We start from the raw sequence: 19,939 nt of genomic DNA, 5'->3' as shown, positions 1-19,939 counted from the left end.
TCTTAAAAGTATTAAAAAGTTTTATCAAAAATAAAAGTTTCATAAATGGCCAAATAATTTATGTTTTTAGTGAAACATTCTACCTGTAACTTGGGGCAATGAAAGCCTAGAAATAAGAAGACCAGATGCAGCAACCAAAAATATTCTGCACATGGAATATTATAATATTTCAGACTTATCTTAAAAATTGCTGGAAGAATTCATTTTTCATCATTTCTCACAGTTAAAATAGATTCCACAACTTTTGTGCCAAATGACTTATAAAATTAGTTATTTTATTGTTGCTGAACCTTCCCATGTGCCTAGGAATTTCAGCAGCTCTAAGAGTTGAATATCAAATAAAAATGATAATGAAGTCTTTTTTTGGTACTCACAGTGTTCCAGACCTCATGTTTGGTGCTTTCTTTACCAGTATTATCTTATTTACTTAAAGGCTTCATTAGCTTCATAATACTATTTGATATGTATTATGTCCCCATGAACAGATACAGAAACAGAAGCAGAGAGAAGTCACCAAATTTCAATGCCAAGCTGTTAACTGAAGTATATGTGATGCCTCTTAATGTATGTGATAGTTGAATCACCCATTGTGTAAATAACTTTATATTTGATAATTCAATAAGCCCCATAAATCTAGATGCAAAGGAAATACCGCATACTGAGCCTTATCTTTTTAGCTTTATAGTCTTGGATGAAAGCAGTGAAAACTCAGAAATCTGAATGGGTGTTTTTATAAGCCATTCCTTCATAGAGTATGGTCTAACAAAGACTATGGACTAGGAATCGAAAAATCTAAGCGCCTATGCAAAGCTAAATAAATCCCTTCTTCTCTATCCTGAAGGGTGATACATTTGGTTTTGAGATGTGAAGTGACTTGCCAAAGGTTATTAATAGCAATATCATAAAAGCAAGCTTCATGGACAAATAATTTTGGAGGACTCTGTATACAAGTTAGAGAAACACTGCTGACTTGTTATTTCTTTTTCCAGATTTAATATCAGTCTCATGTTTATGCTTTGTATCATCAGTTAACTTTTTACTTATTTTGCCATGGCTTCCCAACTAGAATATAGGCTCATTGAGGGCTGGATCATGTCTGGAACATTTCTCGTCTCCTTCATTGTGCCTAGACAGTATGGCACAGAGGACTTTTTGCAAGCCTTGAAACTAGACTTCAGTTTCAATCCTGGCTTCTCCACCCATTCACTAATGGACCATGGGCAAGTCAATTCATGTCTCAGAGCCACACTTTTCTCATTATTTCTCATTAAAATGGAAATAATAATAATTGTCAGAGGCTTCTGTGGCACTTAGAACTAGATAGCCATCAATAAGTCATTGAAGGCTTCAGTAGTCATTGTTTTATTAGTAGTAAAATCCAAAAAGACATTTATTGATTATTACTTATGTTCATCTATGTGAGGTTTGGTGATATAACATGAATGAAATATCTAGTTCTAAAAAAGAAAAATATTTTATAAGTATTTGCAAATGTAGTAATAATACAGTGTCTTAGTCTGCTCAGGCTAACATAACAAAATATCATAGATGGGGTGGCTTAAACAATAGATGTTTACTTCTCACTGTTGTGGAAGCTGGGGAGTCCAAGTCCAAGGCACCAGCAAGGTAGGTTTTATTCTAAGCCCTCTTCTCTTGGCTTGTAGGCAGCCACCGTGTTGCTGTGAGTTTACATGACCTCTTCTTTGCATGGGTTGATTGTTCGGGGGGAAAGCAAGCCCTGGTTTCTCTTCTTACAAAGGCATTAGTCCCATCATGAGGGCCTCACTTTTATGACTTTATCCAACCCTAAATTACCTCCCTAAGGCCCCATCTCCAAATACCATCACATTGGGGGTTAACACTTCAACATATGAATTTTGGAGGGAAATATTCAGTCTATAACATCTATCTTTTAAACTTAAAACATGTACTCTTAGGAGATGAGGTGTTTGAAATTGTTTCCATGCTTTGTGACAGAGTCCTGAAGAATAAACTGTTTTGAATCATAGTGGTTGGTTTTCAAGTCAAAGGACTTAGAGCAATTTAAAACAGAAAATTTTAAAAATTCATGGTGTTTCTCAGAGTAATAATGGCATCTTCATATCTGCTCACACAAAGTTATTGAGAAAAGTACAAAGTAATGATCAAACGGAATTTCACTGATGATTGTATACGATTTCAGTTAAAGCACAAAACCACTAAGGATATACATTTAAGAGCCCTCTTCCTCTACTGCCTACTTCCTCCTCTGCTTACTTCCCCAGCATTTCAGGATTGTGACTGTTTATGTGGACCAATATTAATTGTAGTACTTACTCCTGCATGCAAGAAATGTTTCCATATTTTTTGTTAGTTAAGAAATCTTTCAGTCTCCTAACTTGGAACATATAGTATCTTTTTTAAAAAAAATAGTCTTTGCTAAAGAGTGAAGCTATTCTCTACTCATAGGTTACAGATGTTCTTTAAAAAAATACCTTAAACAATATTTCACATTTGGGTGATATTTTTCTCCAATAATCTAATTTTTTTGCAAATTTGATTTTCAGACAGTCTAATCAACTTGCTAAATAGTGAAAAGGAAAGCAAAATTTTCCAGTTGTTTTAGATAGATAGGAAAATTGGGCTCAAATGAAAAGTTTGTTATCTGTATGATAATGATAACTGCTTAAAATCAGTCAACATTTCAGAGGTAAAATCTAGATGATTACATTTCTAATGAATGCTGTTTTCATCGTACTTTCACTGAATTTAGCACAGGCTGTGGGATTTAGTACTAAAACGAATAGTGTTTATTTGGAAAACAGTATAGAAAAGAATTCATCTGACTAAAGTTTGCAAATTTCCTACCATTATTTAGAAGCAGCCCAAGCAGCTTATCTAACGTTAAAAAGAAAATTAAGAATGGAACCTAAAACTTGATTCCTAGCCTAAATTAAATGAAATTGATTATAGAATCTCTGAAAATGAGTATAATAGCAAAAGTTACTTAGCATTGACTATGTGCCCATGCTGTGTTTTACATGTATTAATTCCTCTATGTGTATTTAGGCCTATTACACGGGGTTAAATACTGCTGTCCCCCACTTTTGTTCAGTGATGAAACTAAGGTACACTGTAATTAAGTAACTTGACTAAGATATTCCCACTAGTAATTATGAGGGTCTAGACTCCAATCCCAGCTGTCTGGCTGCAGTTTGGTGTCTACTTTGAGCTATATTGGCATTTTTAGGCAGTGAACATTTAAGCAGCTCATCTTTGCCAAACAAGTCTCTCTCTCTCTCTCTCTCTGTATCTCTCTCCCTCTTCCTCATTCCCTTCCTCCCTGCCTCTGCCACCCTCTCTTTCTCTCTCTCCTATATTCCTCTCTACTTCTCTACTAAATTTTTATTAATATAATAACAGTTCTTCAGAGTCATCTGAAATTTGTTTACCTCCCCAACATCTTAACAATTTTTCATTTTGTCAAATAGAGGCAGTTTTATTTTATGAAACAATCAATCTTATCAAGGGAATAAATATTACAACTTTTACATATATAAGAAATAGATTGTTTTTTTCAGGGTACTCTACCTCATAACAGGCCACTTTAATGGAATGTGATATCTATTCCATTTAGCATTCAGGGATTTAGCATATATTTAATCTTTATTGAAACTCTATATGTTAGATATTGTCAACCAATTTTATAGGCGAGAAAACAGGGGTTAATACTACGTAAAGGTCAGATAAAAGTTACTCGCCTATTAAGTATCTACACCAGAATTGAAGCCCATGCCTGTCTGACTATTTTCCACTAAATTACATTACTTCTGTTAAGAATTAAAAGTGAATTAAGAAGGTGAAGCCCAAAGCCAATTGTTTTTATATTTATTATCATCTACATTGATCATAGATTGTGTCTAATGGTCATAAATGATGTTAAAGTTAAATTATAAATTATCTATGTAATATATTCACAATCTTTCTTCCATATTAGCTAGGTAATTGAGGGTTGATGATACAGTATATTTTTCCCGTCCAAGAGCAACTCATGAACATGAAGCTAAAGTAGAGAAAAGTATAAAGGATATTTTTAGAAACTGAAGTCAATACTGTTGATTTCAAACATTATTACTCTCAGTAGCATCATTCATTCTGAAGCGTACATGACCTAAACACAACTCTTGTAATAGTTATATGTATTTTAATGTCAATAAATGTCTATTTTGTGTGTTTAAATGATACTATTGAAAGATTTGGAAGGGTTTTATTTAAATCCTTGCAACGTGTTGTGTGTTCCCTGCACTGGCAGCATCTCATCATCTAGAAGCTGGTTATAAATGCAGGACCTGGGCCTCACCCCAAACCACTGAATCATAATCTGCATTTTATTATGTTCTTCTTGTGATTGGCATGCACACTGAAGTTTGGGAAACACCACTTCAAAGTACTTCATACATTCTTTGCAACTTATTTTTACTTGCTACAATTATAGAAATAAAACATCTAAAAAAAAAAGGTAACCTTTGGTCTATTTTTAGACTTCATTACAAATGCCAGTGATAATCTGATTAAATGTGATAACTGTTTTAATACAAGATTTTGTATTAAAAACATCTTAAATGATTTTTAACACAATAGCCATCAATAAAGTCAGCTGGAATTATAGGTTATGAGTTTGAATATTTGGAATTTCAAAGATCATTGAGGAATATATGTTTTGCACTTAATAGTTCTTTGTTGCAACCCAAAGATGTAAAATGGTTTCAGGCTCTAAATTATTAATTTATTATTGCCCATGGTGCAGTCAAAATGTCTTTTTAATACAGATTATTAAAAGGTAGTGCAGGATTCTATAGAGATCACCAAACAATGGCAGGCATCTGTAATCCCAGCTACTTGGGAGGCTGAGGCAGGAGAATCGCTTGAACCTGGGAGGCGGAGGTTACAATGAGCCAAGATTGTGCCACTGCACTCCAGCCTGGGTGACAGAGCAAGACTCTGCCAAAAAGAAAGAAGAGAGAGAGAGAGAGAGAGAGAGAAGGGAAATGGAAAAAGGGAAAGGGAAAGGGAGAAAGAAACCACCAAACAATTTCTGTTTTTCCTTCTGAATTATCAACACTGAACACAGACTAATTTTGATCACTGATGTTTATGAGATATCCCACCCTAAGCAATTCTCCATTTCTCTGTGGATACCAGCTGGGTGCCCTACAATTTAACTCAATTCTGACACATCTACCTGAAGTTAAGATCAGACCCCACAGGTTCAGGGCTCAGTCCCACAAAACTATCCCGCCTCTTCAGATGCCAATCACAAGTCCAGGCCTCCTGTACTTCTGGCTGACCATCCATAAATTGTGGCTTCATATCACTCCCTCTTGAGGCTCAATCACCTGCTAGAATGGCTCACAGAAATCAGGAAAACACATTAACCAGTTTATTATAAAGGATATTACAAAGGATACAGAAGAGCAGCCACAAGAACAGATACAAAAGGAAAGGTGTGTGAGAAGGGTGCAGAACTTCCATGTCCTTGCTGGTTGTGCCATCTGCCCAGCACTTTCATGTGTTTGGCAACATGGAAGCTCTCCACGCTTTGACCTTCCGAGTTTTCATGGAGTCTTCATTATATTGGCCTAATGGATTACATCATTGACCATTGCTGATCAACTCAACCTTCAGCCTCTCTCCCTTCCCCAGATGTCAGAGGGTGAGACTGAAAGTTCCAACCCTCTAATTACAGGGTGGGTCCTTTGGCAATCAGCCCCCATCCTGAGGCTATCCCAGAGCCCTTAGCCATAAGTTATTTCATTTGCATACTTAAAGGCACTTATCACTTTGGCAATTCCAAGGGTTTTAAGAGTTCTATGCCAAGAACTGGATGAAGGTCAAATATGTATTTATTATAAATCATAGTATCAAGGGGATCATAAAAATGACCATGCAATCTGAAACTGTGCAAAACAGTCTTAATAATCAATGGGAAAAATTATGATTGTTCTTACAAAAGGTCTTTAAAACCTTTTGTCCAAGCATTATATACTGTAAATGTAGATTACAAATGTATAGGAAAATGAAAAAATAGTAACTAACAGTTATTTTGTATACTGTAATATTAAACATTAGAAACATTGAGAATTAAAGCTTATTTTAATTTAAAAAACACATCAAAGTTAGCTTGAACAATGCTTGCCTTCTTTTCATGATATGTTGTTAAACAGAGTGAGCATCTTTTCCGTGCGTTAGTGAATTGTCATGTTCCTTTTTAAGTTTAGATCTACTTCCAAAATTTTATCTTTCGTGCTTTCAGTGTCATGAAATATCTCTGAGATTTCCTTTAATGTGAGGTTTATTGCAAGCATCACTTCCTCTGGGACATCTTCATTCTTTTCATCACACTTTCCTCATTTATGTATATAAGTTTGCCTTCACTAGGCCTTCAGGAAGCTCATCTAGAGTCTTTCTAGTAGTAGCAGGGTCAGCATTCCCATGGGCAGCTATTTCTTCTATGATTCCATTTATGCTAGATTCAAATTTATTTGTACAATGTGCTTCTATTAGTCAGGGTTCTCTTAGGGGAACAGAACTAATGGAAAATATACATATATTGCGAGTTTATTAAGTATTAACTTACAGGATCACATTGGCTAGCTGAGGAGCAAGGAGAGCCAGTCCTAGTCCCAAACTGAAGAACTTGGAGTCCAATGTTTGAGAGCAGGAAGCATCCAGCATGGGAGAAAGATGTAGGATGGGAGGCAAGGCCCATCTCGCCTTTTCACATTTTTCTGCCTGCTTTACATTTGCTGGAAACTGATTAGGTGGTGTCCACCAGATTAAGGGTGGATCTGCCTTCCCTAGCCCACTGACTCAAATGTTAATCTCTTTTGGCAACTCCCCCATAGACACACCCAGGATTAATACTTTGTATCCCTCAAACCAATCAAGTTCACAGTCAGTATTAACCATCACAGTGCTAAAAGTTTATTCTGTGCTGTATACATATTACCTGCTGTTACTTCCTGCCATGATGTTTGAATATTTTCAATTGTATATTTCATGTCATACTTCTTCTAGAACACAGGTAAAGAAACTACATGATCACCAGTTGTAGCATGAATAGCCTATTCAAAAGTCTGTGTAAGATAATACACTGAAAGTTGAAATAATTCCTTGGTCTATAGGCTGGATTAATGACATTGTCCTTGGTGATATAAAGCAAATTTTCAGATTTTAATTTCAATCTGCAAGAGAATTGCAGCGACCAAGAGCTTTATCCAATAGTTGTGGTGTTTTAATGTTAAATTATTTGGTCTATAGTATCTATCTACTGCTAAGAGACAGGAAGGCAACACATGTTTTACTGTCTGTGTGTGAGCTGAACAACAGATGGGCAATGACCAGTCATTGACAGACTTTGAAGGAAGTGATGTAATCAGTCCCTGATCACAAGGTACATCTGTTACTCACATTGTGATTTGTGGACTGAAGAAGGTGAGATACTTTATGCAGTTACTCAGTTAAAATACCAAAGTAACTGAAATTTGAGCCAGGCTGTTGGGAGACTAGTGTTGTTTAATGAAACATCACAACTGAAATTTGCATACATTGGAACTGTGCAAGGTGACAACCACCTTGCTACGACCAAGACTAACTTCAAAACATGTTTTATTAAAAAAAAAGAAGAAAAATGAGAGACAAACTCTGTTACTGGATCTCTCACATATATGGATTTCTGCCTTCGCAAACGTGCATGCACAGAGTAACAGAGTTGTGTACACCTGGCATCCCAGCAATATAACCATCCCTGCAAACAAGGGGCCTCAAAGCGTGTTGAAACAAATTTAACTGGTATGCTGTTAATAAGAGGAAAAGTACACTGAACATGTATTTCATGATAGGTACTGTGTTAAGTTCTTTACTTAACATTTCATTTTAGAGCAACTGCATGAGGCACGCATTATCAGTATCCTCATTGTAAATATAAAGAATCTGGGGCTTAGAATTTCTAGGATTTGTTCATACAAAAGGAAATTTTTTTACTTAAGCAACACTTTCCTAAGAGCTATTATGCAAAACTGAATATTGTGTTTCACCACAACTGGTTCTAACCAGCTGAATCTGTTAAGATAATGAAGTTTGAATGACCACGGTCAGAGTCAGACTGGTCCTAATTGCATTAAATTCTTTCCTGACCCGTGGACAATGGTACTTGATTTGTATAGCTGGACACAGACTTGTGCACTCACCTCATCCTCTCCATAATACAAGTTTTCAACCCTTAGTGAGTATAGTCATCATGACCCGCTATGACCAGTCCCCATTTCGTCACTGATTTTTTCCCTTCAGAGTGTTACTCAGTGAACTTCTTCCCTGATGTATTCCATTGCCTGTCAGATAAATAAAATCTGCTTTGTTTTTTGAGCTGTGGTGGTCTGTGTTTAATTTATTGATACCCAATATAATAAAGTTAGTAAGTTACAAAGCTGGGACACAAATCCATTCTAAGTGACTTCAACACATATGCTTAATTTCAGTGTTCAATTACTAACTAAATAATGGGAGCAAATTATGTTCAAACTAGCTAGTTTTAACATAAAAAGGATGCCGTCTGGGCACAGTGGCTCACACCTGTAATCTCAGCACTTTGGGAGGCCGAAGAGGGTGGATTTCTTGAGGTCAGGAGTTTGAGACCGGGTGGCCAACATGGCAAACCCCACCTCTACTAAAAATGCAAAATTAGCCAGGTGTGGTAGCAGGCACCTATAATCCCAGCTATTCAGGAGGCTGAGACAGCAGAATCTCTTGAACCCCCAGGAAGTAGAGATTTCATTGAGCTGAGATTGCTGAGATTGTGCCACTGCACTCCAGCCTGGATGACAGAGCAAGACTCCATCTCAAAAAAAAAAAAAAAAAAAAGGATGCTAATTCTACAGCCTTACTCCACCTAACTTGAATTCATTTTTCCGTTTACATTGGTGGAATCTTCACCCCTGGAGGTTTCTTCCTATTATAACAATATAATAGGAATAGAATAGTAAGAACAGTGTAATAATAATTTCAACAATACCAACAGTACAGCTAGTGCTCGACTTACGATCACGGTCGGGACCACAGACCGGTCGTAACACGATTTGGTCGTAAGTTGAGTAGGCTATATGTACAGTTGAAATGGTGCACGCGGAGATGGTAGTGCTGCCAGAAGGTGGTCTGCACTGTCGTACGCCCAGCTGGACAACGTTTGCGCTGCCAGACGCGGAGCAGTCGTGGCTAGCGATTGTGGTCGTAAAGTCGAATGGTCATAAGTTGCATAGGTGGTAAGTCAATCAATACCTGTACAGTGTATCTGTTGCGTACTCTGTGCCAAGTACTTTTTTCCCAGCTATCTCAAACCAGGCATTGAAGTGTCTTGTTTCCTTGTGATAATTTCAATATGCATCCATACAATTCCTTTCTGTAGATCTACAGTAAAGCCAGCTAAGCATGGACTGGTCGGGATCATGACAAACTGGAGGCTAACTGAAGAGCTATGCCCATTTGAAGACAGCAGCTATTAATCCATTTCTGTTACTTGTCATGGAAGAATATAGACCCACTATTGACAGATCTTTCTCCTTTTCAAAAGGCATCAAAAATCTGGATCATTATGTAAAATTTTAAATAAATAATTAAACACTTTCTAAAATATCACCATATAAGTCACACAAAACACATCTGCAGGATGAAATGAGCCCTGTCCATAGCACCTGCTAACAGACAGAATAATGCAGTGAAGCCTTACTGTCTGCGTTTAATTCTTAGGGTTGTTATTTTGTGTGGCCTTGATTAAGTTACTTAGCACGTTTAAGCCTCAATTTTCTTATCTATAAAATGGCCTTTAAAATATTAGACATCTTAAAGAGTTTTTATGAGGAAGAGATTTGGTTGTTTTTTTTTTTTTTTCTTTAATCTCTCAAATGCTTAGTGAATACCTAGAATTTCAAAAAAAAATACTAGTGTTTTTGTTTCTGTTGTTTCTCCCAACCCCTGGACCTGCCCTCTCCATCCTTCTACTTACCCCATGACAGTTACATTCATTCATTCCAAGAATACACATTCTGAATATCAGGCTACAAAGAATACCTAACTTGTAAACAAATAAAACATTATTTTGTCATTTTCAAGGCTGTTAAATAACAGGGAAATTTAGAAAGGGAAAAAATAAACTATATTTATTTTACCAAGTTAACCACTTCTTTGATGGTATTAAATCATTTGAGCTGATAAATTTATAGAGTATTATGCTATCACCACATGAATAACTTTGTCTTGGTAAATTTTGGATATGTGGCTTTTTCAAAACATTTTGCCATCTAAACTTTTAAAGTAACTACTGTATTTAACTTTTCAGTTTATCTTTATTAGAAGAATTTGACTGTAGCTGTAATGAACTGGAGTCACTACCTTCTACCATTGGCTACCTTCATAGTCTTCGGACATTAGCAGTTGATGAGAATTTCCTTCCAGAATTACCCAGAGAAGTGAGAAATAAACTTGTTTTCTATTCCTTAACTTTTAATGAATCTGTTTTGGAGTAAAATCTTAACAGGCAGAATAGCAATGTAGATTCATGAGTCGAGCTGTGACTATACATAGGAATTATCTGCATATATATTTGCTAATCATTCTATTTTAAATGACAAGTGTTTATATTTGACCCAGAAAATGCATTTGACTTAAACATTGCATACAAATAAAAAAAGTAAGAAAATATAAGTTAATTCATGTTCAGAAATACCATTTAGTCGCTTAATTTATATTTTTTGCTTTTAAGAATAGTTAGAACTAATATTTTAAAGTAATTACATTTTAATTTCTTTAGCAAACTTTTTATATGTACATATGCTTTTGAAGGTATCATGGTGCATTATAATATTATTTTAACTTCAGGATCCCTTAAGAGATTCTGTTAATTTTTACATCTAAGTAAGATTTTATTTACTAATATCAAAAAAAGTATAAAGTAATTTTTAATTTACCTTGTGCTCAAGTTTGCTGTATGTGAAATACATTTTCAATTGAACATTTTCTACTAAACACTCTTATAATGATGCAACAAGAATCAATATATAATTATTTTAGAGCCAAAATATGTGATTAAAAGTGACAAAAAACACTGTAATATGAAACAAAACTAACTTTGCCTAGGAAATGTCAACAATATTTTATTTTTTGAGTGTATATGATCTTCTGTTATAAACAAAGATATATCAGTACTCACTTTGACAGACAAAAATATATGATATATAAAAACAATAATGTTAGCAAGTATTTTAAGCATAAAATTATAAAGAATATTCTTCATTTTTAATATGTAAAAGAATATCTGATATAAATTGCCTTAATAGCTAAAATGATATATATAATATACATATATTTTAAACAGCTACATTATAAAAATAAAATGTTGCACATATTAAAAGAAAGTTAAAAATAAAATCTATTGCTTAATTAGTTTTAAAAATTAGAAAAATTAATGTAAAATAGTATTATGCTCTGATTTTTTTTTTTACCTATTTTCTTTTGTTACCTACAGATTGGAAGTTGTAAGAATGTTACAGTCATGTCTCTACGCTCCAACAAATTAGAATTTCTTCCTGAAGAGATTGGACAGATGCAGAAACTTAGAGTCCTAAATTTGAGTGACAACAGGTATTTTTCCAACATTTTACAATCACATATTAGTTATTTGCAGAAAGCAAATTATAGTTTTTATGCCTATAGTTTTGACAACATTTTCTGTCTTTTGAAGTGTATGGAATGCAAATATTGATACTTTCTGTAAAATAGCAGAAGGTGAATTTTTTTAAACCAAGTATTTCTAAATTTTGTTATTTGATTATATCAAAAGCATATGTATTAAAATTATATAAATATAAATAATGCAAATTTATATACAAAAGCCTTCCCATATGAAGAACTCATAACAATATGAAGACATGGAAAATAACTATAATAAAAATATATAAAATATATTAATAAAAACGTGCATGTGTATGTAGGTATGCACACATATGTTTTTATGTATATATTTTGGTCTCCAACAAATTAACTGGGCAATATGTATATTTTCAATTCCATCAAAGTGCTAGTAAGAATACTCACAACCAAGTGGCTCTTTACTCATGTTCAGAGCAGGATGATCAAGGAAAGGATAGGTCCTTTACTTCTAATAATGGCATTATATTGATAGATGAGTAAAAAGAAAAAGTACAAACCTCAATTCATCTTTGTTTCCACCTACTCTATAAAAGATAATTATCCTCAAGTAGGAAAGAATAAAAACAAATATTGACTAGAAATAACTGCTAAGAAATAAAATGATCACAGGATATAATGCATAAGCTCTATGTTTTCAATAAGTTTCAGTCAGACAATTGATAATATGAAGAACTGAGAGACCTTGTAATGAAATGATCAAAGATTAGCTTTTATGGAATCATAAGAATAATCAGATTCTGGAGGTTTCGGGATAAGCATTGGAATTCTCATTTGCTTCTTACTTTAAGGAAAAAATGTGAATTTCAAAACTTCACTTACTAGTAAATAATATTGCCATATAAGAGAATAAAACATTTTATTAAAAAGTTTGGGATGTTATTGATAATATCAGGTGACAAGGAAGCACCAAAGCTTTATGCATCAAGAGTAAGTAATGTCAAACCAACCTTGCTTTCTCTTCTGACTGTATTACCAGCCTGGAAAATGAGGAAAATGCATTGAATGTTATTTTTTACTTTTGGCAAGACATTTTTTTAAATCTCTAATTATATTCTTAAAAATAAGATTAGGAAATTCTTGGTATTATGAATGAAAATAATTTAATATCAGTTATTCTTTATATTCTTGTTTATATTTTATAAACATTAGCTCAGAGAGGTTGTTATATTTTTTCTAAAGGTTATCTATATGATGCACAGTTTTAAGATTTTCATTGCCTTTCAATCTCTTTTCACTCATAATATGCGAAATATACTTAGCAAATATTATCAATGATCCATAATTAGAAGTTTTATTAATACTTTGAAGATACTTATTCAACAACTGTAGCAGACTTGAGCTCACCTACAGTGAGCCAGACACACTGCTAGATGCTAGGGCAAAATTTATGAATAATACATGGAGGAGCTCACAATATCAGAAGTTTAAAATAATTTCATCAGTACAGAAATATAATCTTATGTCCTAGTGCAGTTGCTGGAATGCACTATGGAGCCAAATTAATGTTTTTAATGAATCAATCAGTGAATCAACCAGAAGTAAAAATCAATATTCAGCTAAAGTTAAAGCCAAAGTTAAATATTACCACCAGAGAAGGAAGTGTTTGGAAAAATGTTAAATAAGAAATGTCATCTGAAAGTAATGATTATTATAATTTTATATTTAAAATATGATAGATTTTTAAAGTTTATCATTATAGTTAGGAACAATGATTCCTCTGCCTTGTCAGCTGCAAGATTGCTCCTGTGGTCAATGTACTGCACATTTATGTTACCAAATAGGGGCTTACTTGCAATAGAGGTCACTAGAAGAGCAAAGAAAAACAAAGGTACCTTGTCCTTTTCCAGCAGTTTCTTCATATGCTACACATATGACTGGATTGATGATGATATCATGGATGTTGTTTACATGATTGTGGATAGTTCTGCACTCATGTAATTTCAATGCTGCAGACTTGATATTCTGCTTTTAATATATACCATATGATGTGAAAAACTCTCCCAATAAGATCTTACTTCATAATTTATGGCTTAAGTGAATTTTAATAACTTTTATTTAGAAATAGATTTTATAAGTAATTTGGCTTAAAGTTATAAATATTAGCATAACAATTATATGAAAAAGAATTGTGATATAATTTAATATATGTTATTCTTTATATTGTTTATATTTTATAAACATTTGTTCAGAAAGATTATTATATTTTTTCTAAGGGTTATCTATATAATATACAGTTTTAAGATTTGTATTGCCTTTCAGTCTCTTTTCATATTTATTAGATTTTTAAGAAGTGTTTAAATGCTTTTGCACATAAAATTAACTCTAAAGTTAATTTTTAATTATTGTAAGATTGCCCACTTCCATTATCAAAATAAATTTATTTCTCAATTGGCTGATAGAATTCTAATATGTTAAAGACAAGAACATTTTTATTCTATATTATATCTAAAATATTTATCCATATTCAAAAATGAGTGTTCAGAAGTTAGTAATAAGTCTCATTGGCATGCCTTGTTTGTACTACCCCCTTTGCTAACTAGCTTTGATGGTAAGCTGTATGATCATGCATATTTTCAAAGATATCAGATACTGTGAAGTACTTTGGCCCTCAAAAGGCTGAAGCCAAAGCTAAATATATAATTTTGATTGAGTACCAAGGCTAATGTCAAGCTATACATCTCAGAAGTGCTTTTTATTTTTTTAAGATTACCCCTTTGAATATCTACTACACATTACATGAAGGGCAAAAGAACATACTTCTTGAAGGTCGACATAATATTGAGAGCTATACATTCTTTGAGTAGTAAAACAAGCATGGCCCTTTGCCCTCATGGAGCCTACAGTTTTGAAGGGATAGCAAAGAGTAAGCAAATAATCACAAATATAAATGTATAACTAAAAACTGCAATATGTTCCATGAAGGAAAATACAAGGTACTTTGAAACTAGATTGAGGGAAGTAATTTAAATGAGGAGTCAAGAAAAGAGAAAATGGCATTTAAGCTAAGAATGAATGGATATGTGAGATTCAGTAAAGTGAAGTATGGGAGAGAGTATTCCAGAGAAAAGAGCATGCTGAGAGAGCCCAGTTGTGCTGACGGAACTGAGTCAGGTAAAGAGTTGCAGAGAAACTTCTGGAGGGTTTTTAGGGGCCAGGCCTTTTAAGCTCTAACCATACATGTTAACAATTTTATTTTTATTCAGATACAATGAGAAGTATTTGAAGAGTTGTAAATAGGAGGTTTTCATTTTTTTTAATATTGTTCAGGCAGCTCAATGGAAAAATGATTCAAGAAAAGAATGAAACCAACAAGTCAGAGTATTTTAAATAATTCTTAGAAATGAACTTTTATCCGTCTTTACCCATGCTATTAGACTTTTTGTGTTTTTGCAGATTGAAGAATTTACCATTCTCATTTACCAAACTTAAAGAGCTTGCAGCTTTGTGGCTTTCTGACAATCAGGTAAAAGGTTTTATTGCCTGATTTATTTTCTTTATTCAAATGAACTATAATTGAAATTTTGAATTACTAATTTATTCCTAATAGATACCTTTGACAACCACTACAAAATGTAATCTTTTTATCCTCTGAAAGAAAGATTTTTGTAAACATAGCAATTCAAACATTGCTGAAGCCAAAACAGTAACTATAAGCCCCATCCTCTTTAAATACTTCTATCTAACATCTACTTCATTCTCTGAGATCTAATACACAAAATGATCATTTTTATAGCTTTTTAAGCTCTAGGTGATGCAGGTATATCCTTAGAGGATGTACTTTAATTACATCTCTGAAGGTAAAGAATAAGAAATCATTACCACAATTCCCACGACAGGGAATTATTATCTTCTATGTTACTTTTTCTTCTTATCCTTTTAATTATAATCAACTTAATTCAAAAGCGTCGTTCAAGAAATTTGCAATATCAGGCCAGGTGCAGTGGTTTACACCTGTAATCTTAGCACTTTGGGAGGCCGAGGTGGGCAGATCACTTGAGGTCAGGAGCTCAAGACCAGCCTGACCAACACGGTGAAACCCTGTCTCTACTAAACATACAAAACTAGCCTGGCACGGAGGCATGCACCCATAATCCCAGCCATTCGGGAGGCGGAGGCAGGAGGATCACTTGAACCTGGGAGGCACAGGGTGCAGTGAGTGGAGATCATACCACTGCACTCCAGCCTGGGTGACAGAGTGAGACTCCAACTCAAAAAAAGAAAAAGTAAAAAGAAAAACAAATTGCAATATCGCAATATCTTTCTGACAACTATTAGTATTTTCTGTAACATTGTTTTGATATTTTTTATCCTCTTGAAAATAGATTTTAATTGAATCAGTAATATTGCATTAGTAAATAATTTTATTAACTGGAAAATAACAAGAAACCATTGAGGATATCTGACTACAAAAGAACTAATGATAGACAATTTTGGTATAGTTTATTAGTCCTCTTTTTTCTTGTGATCCTTAAATTTTGAAACACCTATCCTCAAATATGAATGGCCAAATGAAAACAATTCATCTTGAATTTAGCTCAGCATTATTTTCTGAGCATAACAGTAGCATTACTGGTAAGTGAATTGTCCAGTAGTCATTGGACTCTTTTGTGGAAAATTTAAAATAATCTTTACAAATTGTAAAATGTAAACGTAAGAATATTGTTTGTGTTCCTACAGTAATTACAGCATTTGCTTCCATCTACTGAGTCAAAAATTAGTAATTCAAATTCAAATCTTATCAAAAATAAATCAATTCTTCAAGGCATCAATATATCATCATGAATAAATCATTTCTGAAATCAATGTGAACTATGCTAATGGAATAGTGTATTCTACATATTGTATTGTGGGAAATAAAACAATATAATTTATTATTCTTGTGGGAGAATGCACAGAGCAGTGACTGCATCATTTAACTTTTATTTAGAACAGTAATATAGTGTGGTTATGACTCAGTTTCATGAGACAAACTGATATCACAAATCCCCTTTGTATTTCACTCCTATTAATCTCATTAAATAAGCAGATTTTTAGTATATTAGATAATATCATTTCCAATATATTTTGACATTGAATATCAGAGCTCTACAGTACCCCTTCAAAATTAGTATTTCTGAAATCAAATTAATAACAGAGGATGACATATGAACAGAGGTCAATATATTATAATATATCAAGTACAAGTACAGTTACTTATCTATAAAGTGGACCCTGTCTTTGGCTATAAAAATATTTCTTATAAATAAATGAATACTGTTTTAACCTAATTAAGTTCATAGATGATCTTGTATAGCATTAATTTGATAGCAAATTCCATTTGTCTTTCTAGGGCAACAATCCATGAAAATGAATAGGCATATAGAACCATACCAAAAGCTTACTTAGTTGAAACAATTTAACACATTTTGAACTCTTCAGGATTAAATCTGACATTGCTCAGTTGAATAGGTTTTGGTAAGTTTTTAAAAGAGTATGCTAAAGAGGAAGAAAACCTTATTATGGAAATCTTAGAATATGAAAATATTCCTCAGTAATAGTATTATTTCATGTTGTAATTTCTTATTTTATTACTTTGTTTTTTCACTTATTTTTTCCAACATTCATTTATCTGGGTGAGGCCAGACTATTGACTGTTATGCAAATAAATATTCTTTATATTTACAATTGTATTAATCTAATTTATATGTTCTTTGCTTCTAGTCCAAAGCCCTTATCCCTTTACAAACAGAAGCCCATCCAGAAACAAAGCAAAGGGTATTGACTAACTACATGTTTCCCCAGCAGCCTCGTGGTGATGAAGGTAAACTGTCAGTAGAAATTTCTTCTCTACTTATAATGATTATGGATAGAAAAGGCTAATTTTATTCTGATCTCTGGCCAAGAATACTGGCTCATGGGCAAGCCTATAAAGATAATTACATGACACACAAATACCATTTGGGATATACGTTAAGCATAAGTCTTATTTTCTACTCTATTTTAGGTAAGCTTCCAAGACAAAACTCTTCCTCTTTGTATTTTACGTTAAAATAATGTTGATTTTAGGAGCAACTATTTTTCTTTATGGATTGCAAGACACATGACTAGTAAAGTAAATGTGGCGCCCAGCATTGAAATGAGCTAAGAGCAGTCAGATCTTAAGGAGGTTTCAATGAACTGGTTTATTTGCTGTGTTCACTTATTGCATGAACACAATTAACATCTAGTCCAGTAATCTCCAGACTCAAATTATTTCATGGTCTAAGTCAACCATAAAGAGATACTTGCAAATAAGACCATTCTTTCTTTTTCAAGTTAAGTTTCCTTAAACAATGTCCCTAAATCCTTTTCCAATAATTAAATATTCTCTTCTGTGATCACATTATCCATAAAAAAGGTAGCTTCCTCCTAGGCCTGGTGCAGTGATGCACACCTGTAATCCCAGCACTTTGGGAGGCGTAGGCAGATGCATCACCTGCGATCAAGAGTCCTCGACCAGCCTAAGAAACCCATCTCTGGGTGAAACCCATCTCTACTAAATACAAAAAAATTGTGAATAAATACAAAAAGATGGTGAAACCCATCTCTACTAAATACAAAAAAATTTGCCAGGCATGGTGGCGCATGCCTGTAATCCAAGCTACTTGGGAGGCTGAGACAGGAGAATCGCTTGTACCTGGGAGGCAGAGGTTGCAGTGAGCCAAGATAGCACCTGGGCAACAAGAGCAAAAACTCTGTCTCAAACAAAAAGATCTTCGTCCTTTGCTGTTTGAAACTTAGCATAGTCTCCTTAGCCCAAGCCAGCACAAGCTGATATGCACATTTTCTACAGTTATAGAGTAACAATAATTCTTGGCGAGTAAACTCATTTTAATCTAGCCATGGATTAAATCTACCCAATTCATGTGAATGAGGCCAACTTGTAAAAGAAACTATTTGTTTATGTATTTCTAATTTTCAGGGATAATTATAATACATAACTTTAGCCTTTGACCTCCAAAGGCCAATGAATCATTTTGTAATATTTTAGGATATTTTTCTTCAAATTTTGGCTTACAGATGTATGAAAATAAAAGAGTGTTTTAATACGCATTTTTAGAAGTCAATAAAATTGATCTTTTGAATTGATAAAAGCCATCATGTTTACATATTTTATGAGACATCTTAAGTAAGGATTATGTTATATTCATACAGCTTTACATTTTCATTTTAATAGCTCAACATCATCAAAATATTTAAAAAGAATTAGAGAAAAATGAAAAGCATCTCATATTCACTGGTCATTTCTGAGATCCAGTCTCACAGATTGAATCTCTAATTTGTAGATTTAGTTAGGTAAGATGTAGTGTTAAGAAATTAGCCTAGTTGGGTTTATTTTTGGTTTTGTTTTTTCTTTGAGAAAAAAAGGTTGGTAATTGAAAAGTTTCCTTGAACTTAAAGCAAGTTATCTTTTGGTTTTCCAGGCAGGAGTGTAATAAATGAGTTTTCAGAATCCCTTGCAACAAACAAAGATATATGATAAAGGACCTCCTTTGGAAAAGAATTTAGCCTTAACTAAGTACTTTTATTGCATTTTCATGTGATCTTTGCCATAATGTTGCAAAGAAGATATTATCATTAGCCAACATTTTTTTGTAAATTAAAGATTTATAAGCCATTTCTCTGTTAATTTAACATATTTAAGCTAATTGAAACAGACAAAATTTTCCATGTTCTCTACCATAAAAACAAGCTCCTCTCAATGCACACGTAATAAAAACAAAAGGTTGCAATCTTGGACACTTTATTGCAAAGTCAATGCTATGTGGTAACTTTTATAAAAGAAATTTTGATAGAGTTTAGCAGTTACAAATAAGGTTTCTATTTAAACAGAAATAGAATCCTGCACTAGCCACTGAGAAGTCTCTTAGCACTTTGAGCAAGTCCCTTAAAATTCATTAGTAAAATAAGGATGAGATTGGTAGTACCATTGTGTTGTTGTAAGGATTGAAACAGATAACGCTTTAAAATGGTTGGTCCAACTCTCTGTATTATTATTATTGTCCTTTGGGGAGCCCATTTCCTACACTAGAAAATTTTCCAATCCTGAGTGTTTAGGAATACTGAATTTGAGTTCAGATTACAAAAGACCATGTAATAAATATCAAAGGAATTTTATTCTTTTCTCTTTCCTTCTTTCTTTCTTTCTTTCTTTCTTTCTTTCTTTCTTTCTTTCTTTCTT

The 19,939-nt window shown here is 33.4% G+C and overlaps 1 protein-coding gene across 9 annotated transcripts in view; it reads left to right on the top strand.

The window, feature by feature from the left end:
- Positions 1-19,939, top strand: part of LRRC7 (leucine rich repeat containing 7) — a 566,189-nt gene that overhangs the window by 443,235 nt on the left and 103,015 nt on the right. For all 9 annotated transcript variants that reach the window (XM_032297103.1, XM_032297104.1, XM_032297099.1 and 6 more), the window contains exons 12-15: positions 10,370-10,499; positions 11,555-11,670; positions 15,133-15,202; positions 17,440-17,539. In XM_032297103.1, coding sequence (XP_032152994.1) covers positions 10,370-10,499; positions 11,555-11,670; positions 15,133-15,202; positions 17,440-17,539 — 416 coding nt within the window. The remainder of the gene's footprint in view (positions 1-10,369; positions 10,500-11,554; positions 11,671-15,132; positions 15,203-17,439; positions 17,540-19,939) is intronic.

Source organism: Sapajus apella, unplaced genomic scaffold, assembly GCF_009761245.1.
Source record: "Sapajus apella isolate SASKATOON/1434 unplaced genomic scaffold, GSC_monkey_1.0 scaffold36, whole genome shotgun sequence".
In the NCBI taxonomy this organism is placed as follows: Eukaryota; Metazoa; Chordata; class Mammalia; order Primates; family Cebidae; genus Sapajus; species Sapajus apella.
Note: the sequence above shows the minus strand (reverse complement) of the source record. Positions and strands in the feature narration are given on the sequence as shown.